Here is a 19,059-nt window from a genome sequence, read left to right as displayed (position 1 = left end):
TCAAGTAGGGGAGGGGCAGAGACAGAGGGAGAGAGAAAAAATCCCAGGCAGGCTCCGCACTGTCAGTGCAGAGCCCAACTCAGGGCTTCAACTCACAAACTATGAGATCTTGACCTGAGCCAAAGTCTGATACTTAACCAACTGAGCCACCCAGGGGACCCAAGAATACCTTTTTCATTGTCTTTAGCATAAAGCCATTCCTCCTTCACCCATCCAATTCACCATCCCTTTCCCCTTCAAGTCTTTATCACAAATAACTTTGAAAACATTCCCTCATTTACATCATGTATGCACATATTCGAATCTGTAGTTTTAAACTACATAGTGTTAATGGGATCATTCTTTTGCATTGTTCTATACCTTTTTTCAGCTTAATAACTTACCTTAATTATTATTTATTCACTATCAGTCCATATGGATCTACCTTGTTATTTTTAACCATTGCATAATGCTAGAATGATGGGCAAAATTTCTTTAATCATTCCAAATTAGGCAGTTAGATTGTTTTCAGTTTTTTAGTATTACAAATAACCCTGCCATAAACATGTCTTGGGTATGCATTCTTTTAGTTTAAAATAGTCTTGTTTCTTCAGAAAGTTGCTCAATAATCGGCTCAAAAATTCTTTTGTGCTAACTACTGTGATTGCTTGTTTTTTGAGCTACCCCTTTAGTTTATTGTTTTCATAATATATAATCCTAAACTATTATAACTGAAATGGTCCTTTTGCTACAAATGCAATTTAGCTTAAAGATGGGATTTCTAAATAGAGGCTTAAAAATTAACCTCTTTGGAGCTGTGACTTCTTGATGAAGTGGTAATGCGTGGACAGAATATGTTTTACATCTGGACGGCCTACATCAATCAGGAAATGATGTGATTTGCAAGAAGCCGTTTGTCTGCCTAGGCTGCTGGGTGATTGCAAGTTAACTTATTTGTTGAAAGACTTTTTACATTAAATTTTTTTTTTATTTTGAGATAATTGCAGATTCACATGTGATTAGAAGAAATAACACAGAGAGCTCCCGTGCACACTTTCTCCAATAGTAATATTTTGTGAAACTGTGTTACAGCATCACAAGCAGGATATTGACATGGGTACAACCAAAATACAGAACGTTTTCCTCATACAAGGATATCTCCTATTGCCCTTTTATAGCTACTCCACTTCCCTCCCCCGCCCCGCTCCCTCCTTAACCCTGGTTACAAGTATTCTCCTCTCCATCTCTAAAATGTTGTCATTTTAAGTATGTTCTTTAAATGGAATTATAATATGTAACTTTGGGGATTGGCTTTTTCCCCCTTCAGCCTAATTTTCCAGATTCATCCAGGCTGTTATATGTTCCTTTTTATTCCTGAATAGTATTCCATAGTAAGGATTTACCACTGTTTATTTAACTGTTCATCCCATGAAGAGCATCTGGATTATTTCCAGTTTTTGGCTGTTAAAAAAAAAGTTGCTATAAACATTCATGTATAGGTTTTTGCACGAATGTCAGTTTTTATTTCTCGGGGGAAGGTGCCCAGGAGTGCAATTGCTAGGTAATATACTAGATGCATATTTAATTTTTTAAGAAATTGCCAAACTATTTTCCATTTTACATAACTACCAGCAATGTGTGAATGACCCACCTTCTCCACATCCTTGCCAGCATTTGGTATCATCACTGTTTTTTATTTTAGCCTATTCTGATAGATATGGACTGATACCTCATCGTGGTTTTAATTTGCATTTCCCTGATGGCTGATGATGTTGAACACGTTTGCAGGTGTTTATTTGCTCTCTGTATATCCTCATTGGTGAAGCACCTATTCGTGTCTTTTGCTGATTTTCTGGTTGTGTTGTTTTTTTTAATGTTGAATTTTCAGTGCTCTTTCATTGCAGAGACTAGTCCTTTGTTGGATATATGTTTTATAAACATGTTCTCCCAGTCTGTAGCTAGTCTTTTCATCTTTTTAATAAAGTCTTGTGCGAAGCAAAAGTTTTAAGTTTTATTGAATTTTGTTTAAGTTTTATTTATTTAAATTGGAAATTTTATCAGTTTTCCTTTTATGGTGTATGCTTTTGATGTCTAGCCTAAGAACTCTCCCTAGTGCTAGCCCCCAAAGATTTTCTTTTATTTTTTTTTCCGAAAAGATTTATAGCGTTATGTTTTCTATTTAAGTCCATGAGCCATTTTGAGTTAATTTTTTTATTAGGCATAAGACTTAGGTTGAAGTGTTTTTGTTTTTGTGTTTGCCTGGGGTTGTCTACTTCGGCGTCATTTTTAGTTAAAGCTCTCATTCCTACATTGAATCGCTTTGGCACCTGTGTCAAAAATTAGTCATACCTAAATTTGTGTGTGTCTATTCCGTTGATCTGCTGTTTCACACAGTTTTCGTTAGTGTAACTGAGTAGTAAATTTTGAAATCAGGTAAACTGATTCCTCCCACTTCATTCTTCTTTTTCAGAATTGTTTTAACTATTATAGTCCTTTGTCTTTCAGTGTAAATTTTTGAATAAACATGTCTGCGTTTTAAAATACCACACTGGCAGGGCACCTGGGTGGCTCAGTCGGTTAAGCGCTAGACTTCAGCTCAGCTCAGCTCATGATCTCACGGTTTGTGGGTTCGAGCCCCACATTGGGCTCTATGCTGACGGCTCAGAGCCTGGAGCGTGCTTCAAATTCTGTATCTCGTTCTCTCTCTGCCCCCCCCCCCCCCACTTGTACTCTGTCTTTCTCTGTCTCTCAAAAACAAATAAACATAAAAAAAATTTTTTTTAAAAATACCACACTTGCATTTTGCTTAGGAATGGCAGTAAATCTGTATATAAGTTGTGCAGGGAGAGTTGATATCTTGAGGAGGTTGAACCTTTTATTCTTTGAATATGGTGCCTCTCTGCTTCTTTTAGTTTGTCTTCGAATTCTTTCATGAGCATTTTGTAGTTTTCAACATATGTGTCCTGTATATGTTTGTTGGAGTTAATACCTAAGTATTTAGTTTGTTGTTGTTGTTGTTGTTGTTGTTGTTGTTGTTGTTCATTGCTAGTATATGAAGATACAACTTGTTGAACTCACTAGTTTTTTGGGATAATTTCTTAGGATTTAAAAAAAATTTTTTTTAATGTTTATTTTTGACAGAGAGAGACAGAGCTTGAGTGGGGGAGGGGCAGAGAGAGGGGGACACAGAATCCAAAGCAGGTTCCAGGCTCCAAGCTGTCAGCACAGAGCCCGATGCGGGGCTCGAACCCACAAACCATAAGATCATGACCTGAGCTGAGGTCGGATGCTCAACCGACTGAACCACCCAGGCACCCCTGAATTTCTTAGGATTTTATGCATAAACAATGCCATCTGCAAATAAGGACAGTTTTATTTCTTTCTTTCCAATCTTTTTTTCCTTTTCTTGCCTTATTGCAGTAGCTGAATAAATGCAGTGATAGGAAACTTCTTGCCTTGTTCATGATGTTAAGAAGGGTTTCCATGTTTGTTTGTTTGTTTTTTTTAACTTTAAGCTGAAATGCAACCTTCTGTTTCTTAAAGATATAGTTCTGTTTCAAAACTTTTTCCTGTACTGGATAGTACCAACAACTGCCTTACCACCCTGTGATGGCATTTAATTTTAATCTAGTCTAAAGAAGTTCCTGTATGTTCAGGTGATGTAAACTCCTGTTGTTTTTATGAGGAACCACTTGGTGAATTTTGTGGAGCATACTGTTGCTATTTCCCCGAAAGTGCTTTTGTCACAAAGTCAGCTTATATAGGGGCGCCTGGGTGGCTCAGTCAGTTAAGTGTCCGACTTCAGTTCAGGTCATGATCTCGTGGTCTGTGAGTTTGAGTCCCGCGTCGGGCTCTGTGCTTGCAGCTCAGAGCCTGGAGCCTGCTTCAGATTCTGTGTCTCCCTCTCTCTCTGCCCCTCCCCTGCTCATGCTCTGTCTCTCTCTGCCTCAAAAATAAATAAAAACATTAAAAACAAAGCTTATATATATTTAAACCTCTCTCTCTCTCAAACTCCTGCCTTCCTCCTAAGATAGAAGTTATTTACATACTGTGTGCACATACACTTTGTGATTAGTCTGTCACAAACAGTATGGCATTTAAATTCAGTTTTTAGGTATAAAAAGTTTTTCTCCACCTTGGGGACTAGTTTATACATGGTGCAGAGATCTGGCATTCTTCTCATTGCAGTAAACAGAAGAGACCTAGGGGAATCCTGCTCCATTTGGGAGTATAGAATATGTGACCATCTTTTCTTTTTTCCTTTTACTTCTAGAAAGAACAGTGTCAGGATGAGGTACCAACCTAGGTGATCAGAATTGGCCAAAATACTAATGATGTTGTTGAGCTTTTTACACTAGTTTCACTCATACTTAATCCCCTGCTGTAGTTCTGGGTCTAATGTATAGACGTCCTTATCTGAGTTTTTATAATTCTAAACATTTACCATTTGAAACTGAAAGTTATAATGTGTCTAGTTTTTCGATGACTTGGATTAAACTGAAAAGAATACACGCACACACACACACGTGTGTGTGTGTGTGTGTGTGTGTGTGTGTGTGTGTGTGTGTGTGTGTTTGGAAAGGGGCAAGCAGTTAAACAGGGTAAGTAGTTCCTAGTTCCTAGTAGCTTGTAATTTTATGATTACAATCTTAAAACCCAGTTTTACAACTGAAATTTGCCTTGATTGGTTACTGTCTTCTGGTAATTAACCTCCAACTCATCAGCATGACATCTTGTTACAAGGAACTGAATCTAATTTTCTTATGTAAAGGCTGTTTTTGGAAACAGTACACTGTATATCTACTTTGTAGCAAGAATTGAATGTACCCAGGCAGGTACTTGGAGATTCTTTTTGAACTGTGAGTTTCTTCATCCTTCTTTCTGTCAGATGTTACAGTTTCCTATTCCACGGTAGCACATGAAAGTTGTGTGTGTGCCCTGAATTTGGGAACATCAGGTAATAGCACAACTAGAGTATAGTCACAGATTTCAGTGCTAGGTAGTCCAGAGTTCAAAATAATGTCCTTACGGGAAAAGGGTGGCAAATTGTACATTTGGATACTAATTATAGGAGATGGTGTTAATCAGTCCTATAGGGGTTTGGGATCCAACAGACTTTGTAGCTCCAAGGGCTTTTACAGAGCTTGACTGGAGTCCTCGTCAGTACTATGGGAATAAATAAATGCCTTTCGACGTATTTTGAGGATTGAATTAGATAATGTGAGTAAAGCAGTCTAGCCTGCTACGTTATACTATTAACGTTAACATTCAGCAACCTGTGTTGATTTCCCTTCTGCTGGCATGATCTGTGCCCCAGGCAGGAAGGGAAAGAGGCAGGAGATCTGACCATATGAGATGGCCAATAATGGATCTTTATGGTAAATCTGGAATCTGGGCATTGGGTTTCCTTCAAATAAAGCGCACCTCCGTGATCAGTCGCTGGGCTGGGTGTACTGACGTGTGGGTTGGCTGCCTAATCTAATCATGGCTGGTTTTTCAATTTACCCTAGTTCTCTTACTCTTCGGTCACTGTGCATGGTCCAGGGTTGCCCCAGAAATCCCAAGCACTTGTAGGCCTCGCAAGTACAGCCTCCTTAAGCAGGCATCCGAAGCATGTTGCTGAGGTGTATGGATGAGTGTTAGATTTTTTAGCACGTCACCTAACTCGAGGTCTTGTTCATTGCAGCCCTGTCCAGGTAACACCAGTTTAAGGCCAGGAGAACAGAGCCAGGTGAGGGCATCTTGAAGGTGCAACATGGTTTCCTTGGCTCATCTGACAAGACTGAGAATAATTATCATTGTTGCAAATAGTTCTTACTCTATGGTTTGTTAGCCATAGAGTTAAACATCTTTTTTATACCTCTCAACCTTTCTGAACAGATCTTGAAAGAAAGGTGCTCACTGAAGGGAAGCACCTTGGTCTTAGTGTGTGGGACCTGAGAACATGGGTGATCTCCATGGCGACTATTTTTTTTAAATTTTTTTAATGTTTATTCATTTCTGAGAGATGGAGAGAGACAGAACATGAGTGGGGGAGGGTCAGATAGAGAGGGAGACACAGAATCTGAAGCAGTCTCCAGGGTCTGAGCTGTCAGCAGAGAGCCCGACACAGAGCTCGAACTCATGGACCCTGAGATCATAACCTGAGCCAAAGTTGGATGCTTAACTGACTGAGCCACCCAGGCGCCCCTTTTTAATACGGTAAAAAAAAAAAAAAAAAGCCCTCTCTCTTATTTGTGTTGGGGAAAAATAATCCAGATTTGTGTGTATATATCCACTCCTAGGGCCAGTTTAGAATGGTTTGGGGAAGGACGTTGTTCTCCGGCCAGGAACCAGGCCATTTCCTCAGTCACCAGATGATCAAGCAAGTGCCTGCATCATCGGAGGTCTGAGAGATGGGCTGTGAGAGTCACTTCTGAAATGTGACCCCTCTCCCTGCTTTTGTTGCCATCCTAATCTTTTCCTAAGTCATGGAGAACTGATCCTGCCTGGAGCATTCCTTACCTTTCTCACCCACTTGAGGGTTGCTCAGAGCCTGGGTTCTGGATTGAAATGGCACTATTTCTGGTTGTTGATGACATTCCCCAAGCCTGCAGTGTGGTTTAAATATCCACAAGAGTGCCCGGGATCCGTCAGCACCCGTTAGTACGTGGTCATGAGACCTGGGGGTGGAGGGACCTGCGTAGGGTTTCCTTGTCCCAGCTCCTCAGCAAGGGGACTCCAGCTTGATGTGGATACACAGGTCTGTCTCCCATTTTCTGTCCTTTCCTTCATCTGTCTGGCTTGCAGGGCAGAATTAAGTCACTGTCCTCACCACTCCTTGCTGACCTGACATGGCTTGGGTAGAAAGTGCCCCCTTGGTGCTCCCAAATAAAACACCCTCAAACAAATGCAAATACTATTGCTCCCAAAACCACCCACCTCAAAATTGTGAAATTTTCAGGTTGACTAAATCCAAGAGAAGGTGAAGGAGTATGAGCAAATGCAAAATGGCTAGAAAGGTTTGCCTTTCACAATCCAAATTCAAAGCTTATATAGTTAAGTGTTCCCCCCCCTCCCCACCGCCCACACACACCTTTAGTGGAACCCTTGAACCCTTAGAGGGTAGATATCAAATGCACTCTATCTGTTGATCCTGAAAAAGATGACCACTCACCTTTACCCCAGGTACATCTGGTATGCTCAGCTCAGGAGGAAAGAATTAGAATACTCAGCTAGTACTCTCTGGTAAGGGCATATCTCTGCTTTTTGAATAGGCTCCATGTACTTTTTTGTACATGTGCCTGGAGGCCATTTGTGGCGCGAGAACATGTAATTTGATGAGGCCAGAAGGAGGCCAAAGAAAAACAGGAATGATTCTCAGGGCTGCATCTTTGTGAGGGACAGTGGGGTTCTCAGTTTGCACACTGGGCTTCATGACAGATTAGCCTCTGTATCCTCAGGTCACAGTCCGCTGATGGCTAGGGTATTTTTTTTTCCTTCCGAGGTGTTTTCTTTTTGGTAATGGGATTGGTGATGGCTATACATTAGTGAAGAATGCTGGGGTGGCCTGCCCACACCCTTGCTGCATCGAGGGGCTTTGTGCGGAACAAATGTTTGATCCCCCCTCCGAATGGACACATCTTAATCTGAAACCATCAGATTGTGTGCCACTTCCAAAATCAGAAAGGAACGTGCCCACCGGCGTGGATTCCGTGGCTGCTCTCATCCCAGGGTTCAGAGGAATGTTGAGGACCTGGAAGATGTTAGATGCGGAGGCACAGGCATTTTTCCTGGAGGGACAGTCCCTGAGTCAGGAGCTGGGGCCAGTGAAAGGTCAGAGGGAAGTTCCATTGTCTTCCACATCATGGTCTCTCTTCCTGTTCTCTGGGCCCTGTCACACTCTACGTGCTTTTCCTCGGAGGTGCTAGTGTGTGCTTACACGTAATGTATGTCCCTGCCATTAAAGGATTTCTCAGGTATTTATCTAACACAGGTCTCCCTCTGCAGAGACATCTTCTCCCTGGTTGCATGTACCTAATGATGTCGGCTTTGCAGTTTGTGTAACTCTGCAAACCGTTTGTTTACTGCGCGGCCTCACCCGGGGCTCCCTGAGGATGCTCCCGTGGCAGGGAGCCCTGACAGCTTGGGGAGGGTGGGGAGGGACTGTCCTTTTCCCTGCACTCCGGTAGGTAGGCCATCCAGCTCCGGGTGGGGGCTGGACGGAAGCAGCCCCAGTAATCTTTGCAGAAGACTCATTTTCTCTCTCCCCCTTTCCCCTTTTCTGGCTTGATATCTTCAAGGTTCAGGTCAAGGCAGTAGGCTTCGTGTTTATGGTCTGTGGTTTCTTAGCAGTTACTGCTAGCAGTTGAGTTGATTAAAGCAATTAAAGAATTTTTGTGCTCAGTAATCAGTTAAATATTTTTTTCTAGCTCTTAACTTAGAAATTAGTCTTACAGTGGCTCCTTGCTTGCTTGCTTTTTGCCTTCTACATTTCGGAAGGAAGACCGCGGCAGCGATCAAGGTGAACACGTGAGCTTATAGCTTACTTTTTCCAGGTCACTTTCCTATTCATTTACCTTTCTGTAAAATGGAAAGACAAACAAGCAAACCCTTAAGGCTACCTCTGATCACGACTGCCAACTTTTTTCGTTGTGCGTAAGTAGTTGTATTATTTCTAGGTTATGCCTTCTTTATTTATCTTTGAGAGAAAAAAAAAAAACCCTCGCGCTGTTTACAAGAACGCATTGTTCTAGGCTGTACAATTGCGTCTGTGATGCTTTTTTCCACTTGGAACCATGGGGGTGATAAGGTCGATGTTGGCTGGCCAGACTTTTTTTTTTTTTTTTTAAGGCAGAAAACCATAATCTTAATCTATACCATGATCATTTTCATTATGTATATATAGTGTATTTCTCAGGAAACCAGATGTCACAATTCCAGATTCTGTGATTGACATCTGTTCCCCCCTTCCTCTGCCCACCACCTCCCTGCTCCTGACTTCTAGTCCTCTCCTTGGAGAAGGCCTTGTTCTCCCATTTGAATATTAACAATTCCATGCCTTACAAAGAAGGTGACATGTTTCTCAAATGTAATTTACATGCAACTGTGACTTTTGAAGTGGGCCTCTAAAATGATGCCATTGAACCTTTAATATGGAGGAGGGGCTTTACAAATTGGATGGTGATCTTACAGTTTAATAAAGAACAAATAAACCAGGCTCTACAGGGCATGTGTTCTTAAATCCTGTGACCAGGGTGGGTAACCCCGGGGCTCTTTCATGCCCTAGGAGTGTTGTCTGCTTTGTGGGGCGGGGGGGGGGGGGGGGGGGAAGAGGTGGTTCTGGAGGGAGATGGTCAGAGTAGGGGCTCCTGGGGCCCAGAGGAAAAAGAAAGTTCAGACACTGAAAATAGCCCCGATTTGCTTTGGGTATACTCCATCTGCCAACATTTAATATCTGTGACTTAGCCAGAGGGAATGCGTATTAACTGTTGAGTTTCTGTGGCTTGCGTTCTGAGACTTTGCCCCCTGAGGAGGCTCTGTGACAGAACAGGTGGCTGTGTTCCACCTGGGTTGGGGCAGGCGCTGGGACAGGTGACAGAAGCAGAAAGCTTCGGCAGTGCAGGGGGCATCGTGCCTGGTTGGGGTTCCAGGTGGCCCAGCAGATTCGGCATCTTGGAGCATCATGTGTGGTGCAGTGCTGTGGGCCTGGGTACCAGGGGGTGAAAGATATAAAGCGAAGGGGGCACGTGGGTGAGCTGTGTCCTTGCCTAGAAAGGTCATCAGTCCTTTTGTTTAAAAGAAGCATGAGAAGGAGCCTCAAGGATCATTTCTCCCTCTGTCCTTCAAGGTGACACCTCTCCATAGGCCTTGACAGACCTGCATAGAAGGCATCCCGACACGGGAAGCATATCTGAGGAAGCTTGTCTCAAATCCATTTTGCACCTTGCAAAGGGGCCGTGGTGCAGGGGGTGGAACAGCGTGGCAGAGTCCAGAGACCTGGGAAGAAGGCTGGTCCTGGAGTCTGGAGCCTCTGGGCCTTACTGTTTTCATCGGGCCAGCAAAGCCTCTAGTCTCCCTGGACTCTTCCCCCTGTAGGACCTTTCTGTCTTGGGCCATGAGGGCGTATATAAAAGCGGAGAAGCGTTAACTTCTTCCCCTTGCAGAGGTAAGGAGAAAAAACTATTTAGCAGCATTAAACCCAAATATAAAACTCCTACCATCATATAAAACCTATTTTTTTTTCATTCCTTGTTGAATTATGTAGTCAGGCTAATCAAATGATGGAGTTTTCACTTACTTCCCTAAGTATGTGTATTCAACTCACTTACTTTGTAACGCTTAAAAGCAGAAAAGGATATTGGTAAACATGAAGAAAAAGAATCATTTTCTTTTCTTTCTTTTTTTTTTTTTTTACAGCACCCCCCTCCCTTTTTTTAAAGCAGTCTCCACGCCCAGGTGGGGCTTGAATTCATGACCATGGGATTAAGAGTCATGTGCTCTACTGACTGAGCCAGTCAGACACCCCTTATTTTCTTTTTTTATATATTTTTAATGCTTATTTATTTTTGAGAGAGAGAGAGAGAGCGTGAACAGGGGAGGGGCAGAGAGAGAGGGAGACACAGACTCTGAAGCAGGCTCCAGGCTCTGAGCTGTCAACACAGAGCCTGACGTGGGGCTGAAACTCAAGATCCGTGAGATCATGACTTCAGCTGAAGTCGGATGCTTAACCAACTGAGCCACCCAGGCGCCCCTTCTTTTTTATATTTTTTGATGTCCCCTAGTCAGTTAACTCTGACTGCATGCAAAGTAAAACCATTCCTCAGCCTTCATTAGACTGAAGCTTTTTCCAGAACTTTTGTGAAAGTTTTGTAGCAGCAAGTTCACATTCAGATGGTTCAATGATGATGGGTTCTTGATTAGAAATTACTTAATGCCTAATGATCTGTTGACTAATAACGTTACAACACATTCTTTTAGTCCTTAAATCATATTCTTATGGTGCCAGGAAGGCCTTCTGGGTGTGGTTGCTTTTGTTATAAGCTGTTATGTTGTTTATCAAATGCAACAAATGTTACTCTGGTATCTCAAAAGACTTAAAGAAGCAACAACTAACTTGTTTTGTGTCTTTTCCTCTAACAATGTATTTTAATTCATTATTATTGACTATTAAACTTGCTAGGAGGTTTACTTTTTTTTAGTGTTAAATTTTACTCGTAAAAGCACGAAGCCAAGAAGATTAGTGAACTATTCAAACAGATTAACATCCCTGTCTGTGACCACCTACCATGTAACCACTTGTGGTCTGAAACAGGACAGTTTTCCAACCCAAAGTCCTAGTATCACAGATGGACAAGATCCTTTTGCCATCTGATGAAAAGTAAAACGTATGGGTGAATCTTGGAAACAATATGCCAAGTGAAAGAAGCCAAGTCACAGAAGACCACATATTATATCTGATCCCATTTTAGTTTGTAAGTTGAAGAAAATGTTGTGTGACGGGGAAAGGCTGGGTGTATCTTAGTAAACAGAATTATAGTGCCAGAATGAGTTAAAATTCACAGGCACATGCGATATGGTTAATAATAATGCACAGTAATTTATTGTGTTGCATGGAAATGGTGCACAAAGAGAAGGTAGCATAGCACATTGCAGGTTCCTGCTATTTTACACAAACACAAATAGAAAGTTTCAGTGGGATAGTTCGGAGGGGGAGAAGCAGAAGAAGGAAAAGAGGGACGTTGGCAGAGTAGAAAATCTGCTCTAATACTCCCAGTACCTAATCTAGACTTAGATCCTCATCTAGCAGGGAGTGAAGTAGAAAGGGTTGGTAGAGTGGCTCGGGGTTTAAGGTTACTTTGCCCCCCCCCCCCATTCCCTTTCTGTAGAACACTTGAATCAGATTGCCTTCCTAACATTTAGGTTTAAGGTGTGAATGGCGGATGGCTCTCTTCTGTCAGCATCGGCCTCCCGCATTTATTTACTGATTCAAAAGAGTGTTTAATTGGCAGACTCCAAATGAGTATAAATGTATTGAAGGTAAAATCTAAGCCTTCACATGGTAGCTGCTTAGTGTCAGGGAGAAGAGAAGGTGCCTGGTACCCACACAAATACCCATCATTATACGAACTGAGCATTTATGAGATCTTGTCACATATCTTAGAGACAGGAGCATCCACAAGTGAGATTTCTGAGTGAGATTCAGTCTTTGGAAATATGGAAGACAAGTTGGCAAAACCTTTCTAATTTTAAAATGTGCATTTTGATTTGATGTCTGTTTGTTTGGAAAGAGGCTTTTAAAGCAAAAGCTATCAATGTGTGACCATTTTCATCAAAAGCTAAATTCTGGTGGGTAGATATTACCCAGGTTACCATACCAAGATCATTATGGCTGGTGCAGATTATGGGCTCTTTCATATATATATATGTGTGTGTGTGTGTGTGTGTGTGTGTGTGTGTGTGTGTGTGTGTATTTTACACTATAACTCAGTCTTTTTTTTTTAATCTCCTTTGGTGGAGACAGGTGCAAGGCCAAACTCCCAAGGCCCAAGTTTTAAACAGTCATCATTCCTCTTAGTGATTAGATATTTCCTTGAATTTACTTTTTCTTTCAAGAAAGGTTTTGAATATTTTGTACTGATAGTCTGTGTCTAAACAAAAGAATTTTTTTCTTGTTCCATAAGAGTTGATATTTTGTCAGGGGTTGCTTCCTGTGAGAGTCCCAAAACCGATCCAAGTTCAACAGGCTTTTGAACCGGATGTTTCTATGTGCTAAAACTCTGTAAACACGTGTAGCTTTGTCTACCATTGTATATCGCTGTATTGATTTTTTTTTCTTCCTGAAAAGCTCTAGCCTGTCTGTTCCATGCTGATACAAAGGCTGGCCTGTTCCCCGGGGCCACTGGAAGAGAACCTTCAGGGTGTGTGTGTGCTATTAGATATTATTGTTTGTGAAGTCACTCCAAATTCCCTTGCACTCCATCCTAAAATTCCATTAAGAGTTTAACGTTACGTGAAGTTTCTTTGTCGAAAAGAATAAATGTTTACTCAACAGATCCAGTTGTCAGTCACTGACAGATGTGAACATTAACACAGCAAAAACGTCTTCCTTTTAGGAGAGGAAAACGAGTACTTTAAAAAATCCTGTGTTGTCAATAAACGAATCCCATTTTAACAGCATTTTCAAACGTTTGTCATGAAAATGGAAGCCTTATAGTGTTTCAGGGCTTATGGGAAGCCAGCTTATAGGAATCACAAGCTTCTGTTACTCTTATCACTATAGGAATAGGGCTGAGTTGTGATTTTCAAGTCACAGGCTCAAGTTACTCCCGATTTCGGCGGCCGTCACTACACGTTTCTTTTTAAAAAAGAAAAGAGACCGTAAACCAGTATTCCTCTATGCTAAAACATAAGAAGCTAGACTGTTGAAATGACAGTTTAGATGTCGTTGTTTTTGATGGAAATATTAGTAAATATGTCAGATTATCCTTCGCTAAATATTTAGAGCTTCGAATGCATCTTCTGATGCATAATATTTTATGAAGGAAATATCCCTGCCTCGAAACTCTTCCACTGCATTAACATCAGTCTACAATTTACATCCAGAGATCTGTAGGCAAAGGCTATATTTAAAAAAATTTTTTTAATGTTCCTTTATTTTTGAGAGAGAGAGCGAGAGACAGAGCATGAGCAGGGGAGGGGCAGAGAGGGAGGGGGACACAGAATCTGAAGCAGGTTCCAGGCTCTGAGCCGTCAGCACACAGCCTGACGCAGGGCTCCAACTCATGAGCGGTTAGATCACGACCTGAGCCAAAGTCGGACGCTTAACCGACCGAGCCACCCAGGTGCCCCACAAAAGGCTACATTAAGAACTTTTATTTCAGCAAAGATGTAACTCTATCCTAATGAGGGGACACCCTTGAATCTTTGGAACCCATAAGTCTGGAGTGTTCAGAAAAACGTGCATGTTTATTTTTTTGCTAGGATTTTAAATAGCTTCACTTCTGCGAAAGGTCATGAAAGGAAGGTGATTTCAGGTGTAAAAGTTTGGTTTCTGAACTGAGCGAGGTGCACAATGGTGAGTTAATTACCCAGTCTCAGTACTTAGGTAATGGCTATGACAAGCATCCTATGCATTCCCGTCCAGAAAAGAAATGCTCTTGTGAAAATGCCAGTCTCCCCTGGGTTCAGCTTTGTAACCGAAAGACGTCGTTCAACAGCTGTGGGTTTATAAAATGTCACACACCGAATATTTCTCTCTGGCTTATTTAGAGAAACCAACCTGGACTTCTGTAGTTTTGGATTCATGGCCGTAGTTTTGGATTTTATTAGATGGCTCTCAGAGGTACTTTTCAGGTGGACATTGATTTCATGCCAGCTGTCTGAGACGATTTTCCCTAAAAATGGATGGGTATATAGGATACATTCTGTATCGGAGAGCAGATGTTATCTGCGGTGGTGCTCAGATTGATTATGTGTGAGGAGGGAAAGAGCAGAGATAGAGGGCAAAGGCCATACCTCCCACACAGCTCTGTTAACAGCCTAATGGTTCTCCAGGATGGGCCGGTTACTGTTTTTATTTACAAAACGGTCTTGGAAATCAATCAGTAAACAGACCGGCTCCATTAGACCAGAGGCATTCTGATGTGTCTCTGAAAAGTTCCGTTTCCCAAGGAATGTTCTCCAACACACATACACAAACCCTGTCCTTCACATACAGTGACCACAAACTTCTCTACTAACATTTGCTGTCATTTGTGACAAAATCAGTCATGGGTTTCACAATGGAATAATTTCAGAGCCCTTCATTTACAGTTGTCTGGGAGACCCTTACAACACCAAGTGATCTTGATTGACTACAAACTCTCATCAGGAGATGGTTTTAGTATGTCCTTGAAGCAAGACTCCCCCCTCCTCTTGACCCCTCACCACGTCAACCCTGAGTGTTCAACCTTGTTTTATAGACGTCAGTATACGACGTACTGTGTAATCTTTGACCTTCTCCCTTCCCTTCCAAGCCACGACCTGACTGTTTATATGTTCGTGTTGCTATCAGTTTGGACCAGAAGTCATGAATCTTTCCTTGACCTTAACCTCACTGTGGGTCAGCTTAAGGAAGAATCTGGATCTGCTGACGGGTAAGCACTAAATTATGTGAAAAGTAATAACACTTAACCCTCAAGTCCACAGATAAAGTAAGTGGGAAAAAAAACTGAATATGATAGCAGTTGTAAATTATTTAGGGAATAGCTATAAGGTAAGTTTATATTTAACCAAAGTTTAGAAAAGCAGGTGAAAGACAGTGGGAAGGGGAGGACTCATTGAAACTCCCTTTAACTCACGTACCGCCATATTTTTACTTTGTCCTCTAGGCTTGGTTAAATAATCGTGTATTTTACGTCTTAAAAAACATATGAACATATATTAGTAACTTAGATATTTAATGATATACAGATTATTATGTTAGCATTATGTGTTTCTTCAATTAATGAAGAAACTTTAAGAAGCACATTTTACATATGCTATTTCTTATAACCGTTTCTTCCAGATGGAACATGCCAGATATTTGGGGTAACCCCTTTCTTTGTATTGTCCACATTTTCTCCCTAAATAATACAAAGCACCTACTTAAATTACTTTTGGCAAATAAAACAACCAGCTCGGCATTGAGGTTTATAAGGTACTTCTGGAATATCTAAAATACTGAAGATACTGCACCTCTCAAGTTTGCTGCCCCATGGACAGGCTGTGCTCCATTGGGTATCCCAGCAGCTGGATCAGTGCTCAGCACGGCCCTGCTCCATGAGCATGCCGAGCACAGGGGGAGGTGTCTCTGTAGGAGAGTGGCCAACAGGAGATGTGAACTCTGTGACCAGGCATCATGTTAGGTGCTGTGCTTGCAAGGGCGGGATCACGGAGTGTGCTGGCTGATTCGAGTAGACCTTTGTGACCCTCAGCGGGTCAGGAGTACTGTAAAGGTGCCTGGAGGAGAATGTGTGTATGGGGGGGAGGGGAGGTGGTTTTGCTTGGGATTTGTTGTAAAAGCCCCAGCTGCTCACCTTTGGAAAAATTCCAGTCCTATCCAGAGAGTCACCTGCCAGGGATATTGTGGAAGCAGGACCTTGCTGGGCAAGCATTTCACTTCTTCAGTAAAAGTGTGCTGAATTTCTGACCTGTGCCAGGCACCCCTCTTCAGCTGAGAATCCTTGGGGGAACAGAAGGGACACAGATAGCGTGATCCTGCAATTTACGTTGTAATGTGCACACTTTTGTCCATCAAATAGTATAACTTCTCTGGTATGTCTTCACTTCCGTGGTCTTAGCTGCTGGGATCTCATCACTGGTAACTGGTGATTTCAATCTGGATTTCCCCACTTATGTTCTAACATACAATCTTACTTACTCAATAATTAGGTCTTTTGTATATTTTCTCTCTCTGTCTCCCCTTACCACCCCCAACCCTGGCCACACACACACACACACACACACACACACTGATGAGCATAACAAGGGCAGGTATCTTATCTTTCTTGTTTTCCTTACGATTGTCTCCTAAGCACCTAGACAGAGCGTCAGTTACCAAAGCTTCAGTAAATGTTTGCGGAATGTGTGTTCACACTGGATTTGTTTGAACACTCTCACTTACGAATCCTGTTGGAGTCCCGAGAGGGGACCTGTCTCTCAAAGCCACAGTCCTGGAGTGTCTTGGGTGGGTGAGTTTGCTTCCACTTTTTCTCTGGGGTGACTGAGACGTCCCCCGCATTCTTCACAGCCCTGCCCCCTCCCTTGTGCTGGGGCAGAGCCGCTGTGCCCACAGTCACGATCTGTGGCTCCTGGCTTTCCCCACAGTCACGACAGCAGCACCATTAAGCATCACACCTGCTTTCTCAGTGGCCTTGAGGGTAGTTTTTCCTCTTCAGGGAAGTCACCTGATGTCCTTGCTGGGTAGGAAACACGTCCGAGGCGTCGGGAACTTGGCGCTGGCCCCCGGGCTGTGGTTGTAGCCTGTTTTTGAGTGGCCGTCTCCCAGGCAGCTGTGATGACTGCTCTAAAGCCCGCTCAGGGAGAAGGGAAACCTGTCACCCTGTATTTGGACAGGTAGCACCACGCAGGGATCGTTGGCTGTGCAGAGTTGCGCATCTGTGGTGACAGATGTTGGGCTGTTATTTAGTAACTTAGATTTGTTTTCCTCTGTGCACAAGCCATCTCCAGAGCCTGAGTGCTTGCACCGGCCACCACAGAGAGCTGATCAGTAGGTGGGGTGTTTCCAGGTGCCCAGGGTGTTTCACTGAAACACTGGGGCAGGACAGAAAGAACCCTCTCCACCCCTCCCCTGGATCCGTGCTGTTAGTTTTTAATGAACGTCAGTATACCTACCACCATCCATTCAGAAAGATGGGTCAAGTGCATCGTTGACGCTGTGGTAGCCACTGGGGGCACAGAGATGGACGAAGCCAGATCCCTACTTGGATAGAAGCATCCTAGTGACAGAACCAGACAGTAAACAAGCAAACAAGTAACAGCATCAGATAGCAATGGAAGAACTGGTTGGGGTGGGGGGGGGGGGGGGGTTGGGGGGGAGCAGGGACTTTGGGCCGGGCTCTTGGAGGAGGCATTTCTGAGGAGGGTACAGTTGCTTTGAGACCAAAGCCAGAAGACATGGGTAGGGGTAGAAGACGAGCACGAGATGGAGGGGTGCCCAGGTGAGAAAGGTCTTGGGGTTCGAGATCAAGGGCCATTTATTCACTCTACAAGTGTACTTACTGAGCAACTGCCCTGGGCCAAATGCCGGTGTGGGATAGAGTGGTGGGCAAAACAAGGTCTCTCCTTCATGGAACTTTTGTGAAAGTGGGGATGGCAGGCGGGGGTTGGGCTGTGCTGGGGCTGGAGTGCTCTTTTGCATGGGGTGCTCAGAAGAGGTCTCTAGTAGGATAGCACATGGGCAGAGACCTAGAAGAAGGGGCACAGGAAAGCAAGGAGGCCAGAGGGCCATGGTGCTGCAGCAGGTTAGTTGGGGCAAGGAGCCATGGTAAGGACCTTGGCTTTGACTCTGACAGGAGCTGACAGGGTTCCGAGCAGAGAAGGGACATGGGCCGTGATACGCCAGCTACTGAGTTAAGAATAGACGGTGGGACACAGACAGAAGTACAGAGACCGGTAGGAGGAGGCAGTGGCCACAGTCCACGGCAGAGAAGATGTATCTTAGACCAGGGCAGTGGCAAGAGACGGTCAGTGTGGAAGCACCAACAGGAGTGGCAGAGGCAGATTGGGATGGCTGGGAAGGGGGAAGAGACAGGTGGTGGGGCAAGGCAGAGGGCGGGCATAGCCAGATCACACAGCCGGTGGAGCCACAGTGAAGAATTCGGATGCTGTTCTAGGTGTTAGAAACTCAACAGAGAGTTGGGACAGGTGATGGCATGGCATAGTGACAATATTAGCAACAGCGGCTAACGTTTATTGAGCACTTTTTGTGGACCAGTCCTTATAACAGCCCTGCAAGGGCCAGTTTCATTGTTACATGCCCATTTTATACAGGAGGAAACTGAGGGACATAGAGATTAGATAACTTGCCCGATATCACGCATTTGGTTTCGTCTAAACTTAATGAAACGATGTGTGTCCTGGGTATGTATTTTATTGTTCCTGTTGGGAAGTTACCACATCTTTGGGCAACCATACCCACACCTAAGGGGGTGAGGAGCATTTTGGTGATTAATAGGAAATGTTTGGGAGTGGGGCCAAAGATAATTGAGGTGTCACAATCTCACTAAATCTGCATCTATTCTGTGACTCACTCCCCTTTCCAGGGCCCCACAGAAATGATCATGGGTACATGGAAAGCATCATCATGGTCACAGAAAAAAATACACTGAAAACTTGTAAAGAACCACAGACCTGCATAGGAGCTCTCTGCATAGGAGCTCTCACACAATGGCCAGAAGGTCTGAGACAAGTTAAAAAAAAAAAAAAAAAAAATCGTTGTGGATTCTGGGCTGCAGCCACCAGAAGGTGTGGGTAATCTCTTTATAAAGCTTGGCATCATTTCTGTAAGACTTGTTTATTTTGCTCTGAGCCTGTTATCTTGACATATTTGCCTTTGAA

General features: G+C 43.2%; 1 protein-coding gene across 2 annotated transcripts in view; it reads left to right on the top strand.

Moving 5' to 3' along the window:
* Positions 1-19,059, top strand: part of IGF1R (insulin like growth factor 1 receptor) — a 300,234-nt gene that overhangs the window by 125,030 nt on the left and 156,145 nt on the right. The window contains exon 1 of one of the 2 annotated variants that reach the window (XM_053888755.1): positions 14,976-15,095. The exons of the other annotated variant lie outside the window; for it this stretch is intronic. Coding sequence (XP_053744730.1) covers positions 15,029-15,095 — 67 coding nt within the window. The 5' untranslated portion in view covers positions 14,976-15,028. Of the gene's footprint in view, positions 1-14,975; positions 15,096-19,059 lie in introns of those variants that run through there. 2 annotated transcript variants of the gene reach the window in all.

Source organism: Panthera pardus, unplaced genomic scaffold (genome assembly GCF_024362965.1).
Source record: "Panthera pardus isolate Hobbes unplaced genomic scaffold, ASM2436296v1 HiC_scaffold_24, whole genome shotgun sequence".
Taxonomy (NCBI): Eukaryota; Metazoa; Chordata; class Mammalia; order Carnivora; family Felidae; genus Panthera; species Panthera pardus.
This window is presented reverse-complemented; position numbering and strand designations above follow the sequence as displayed.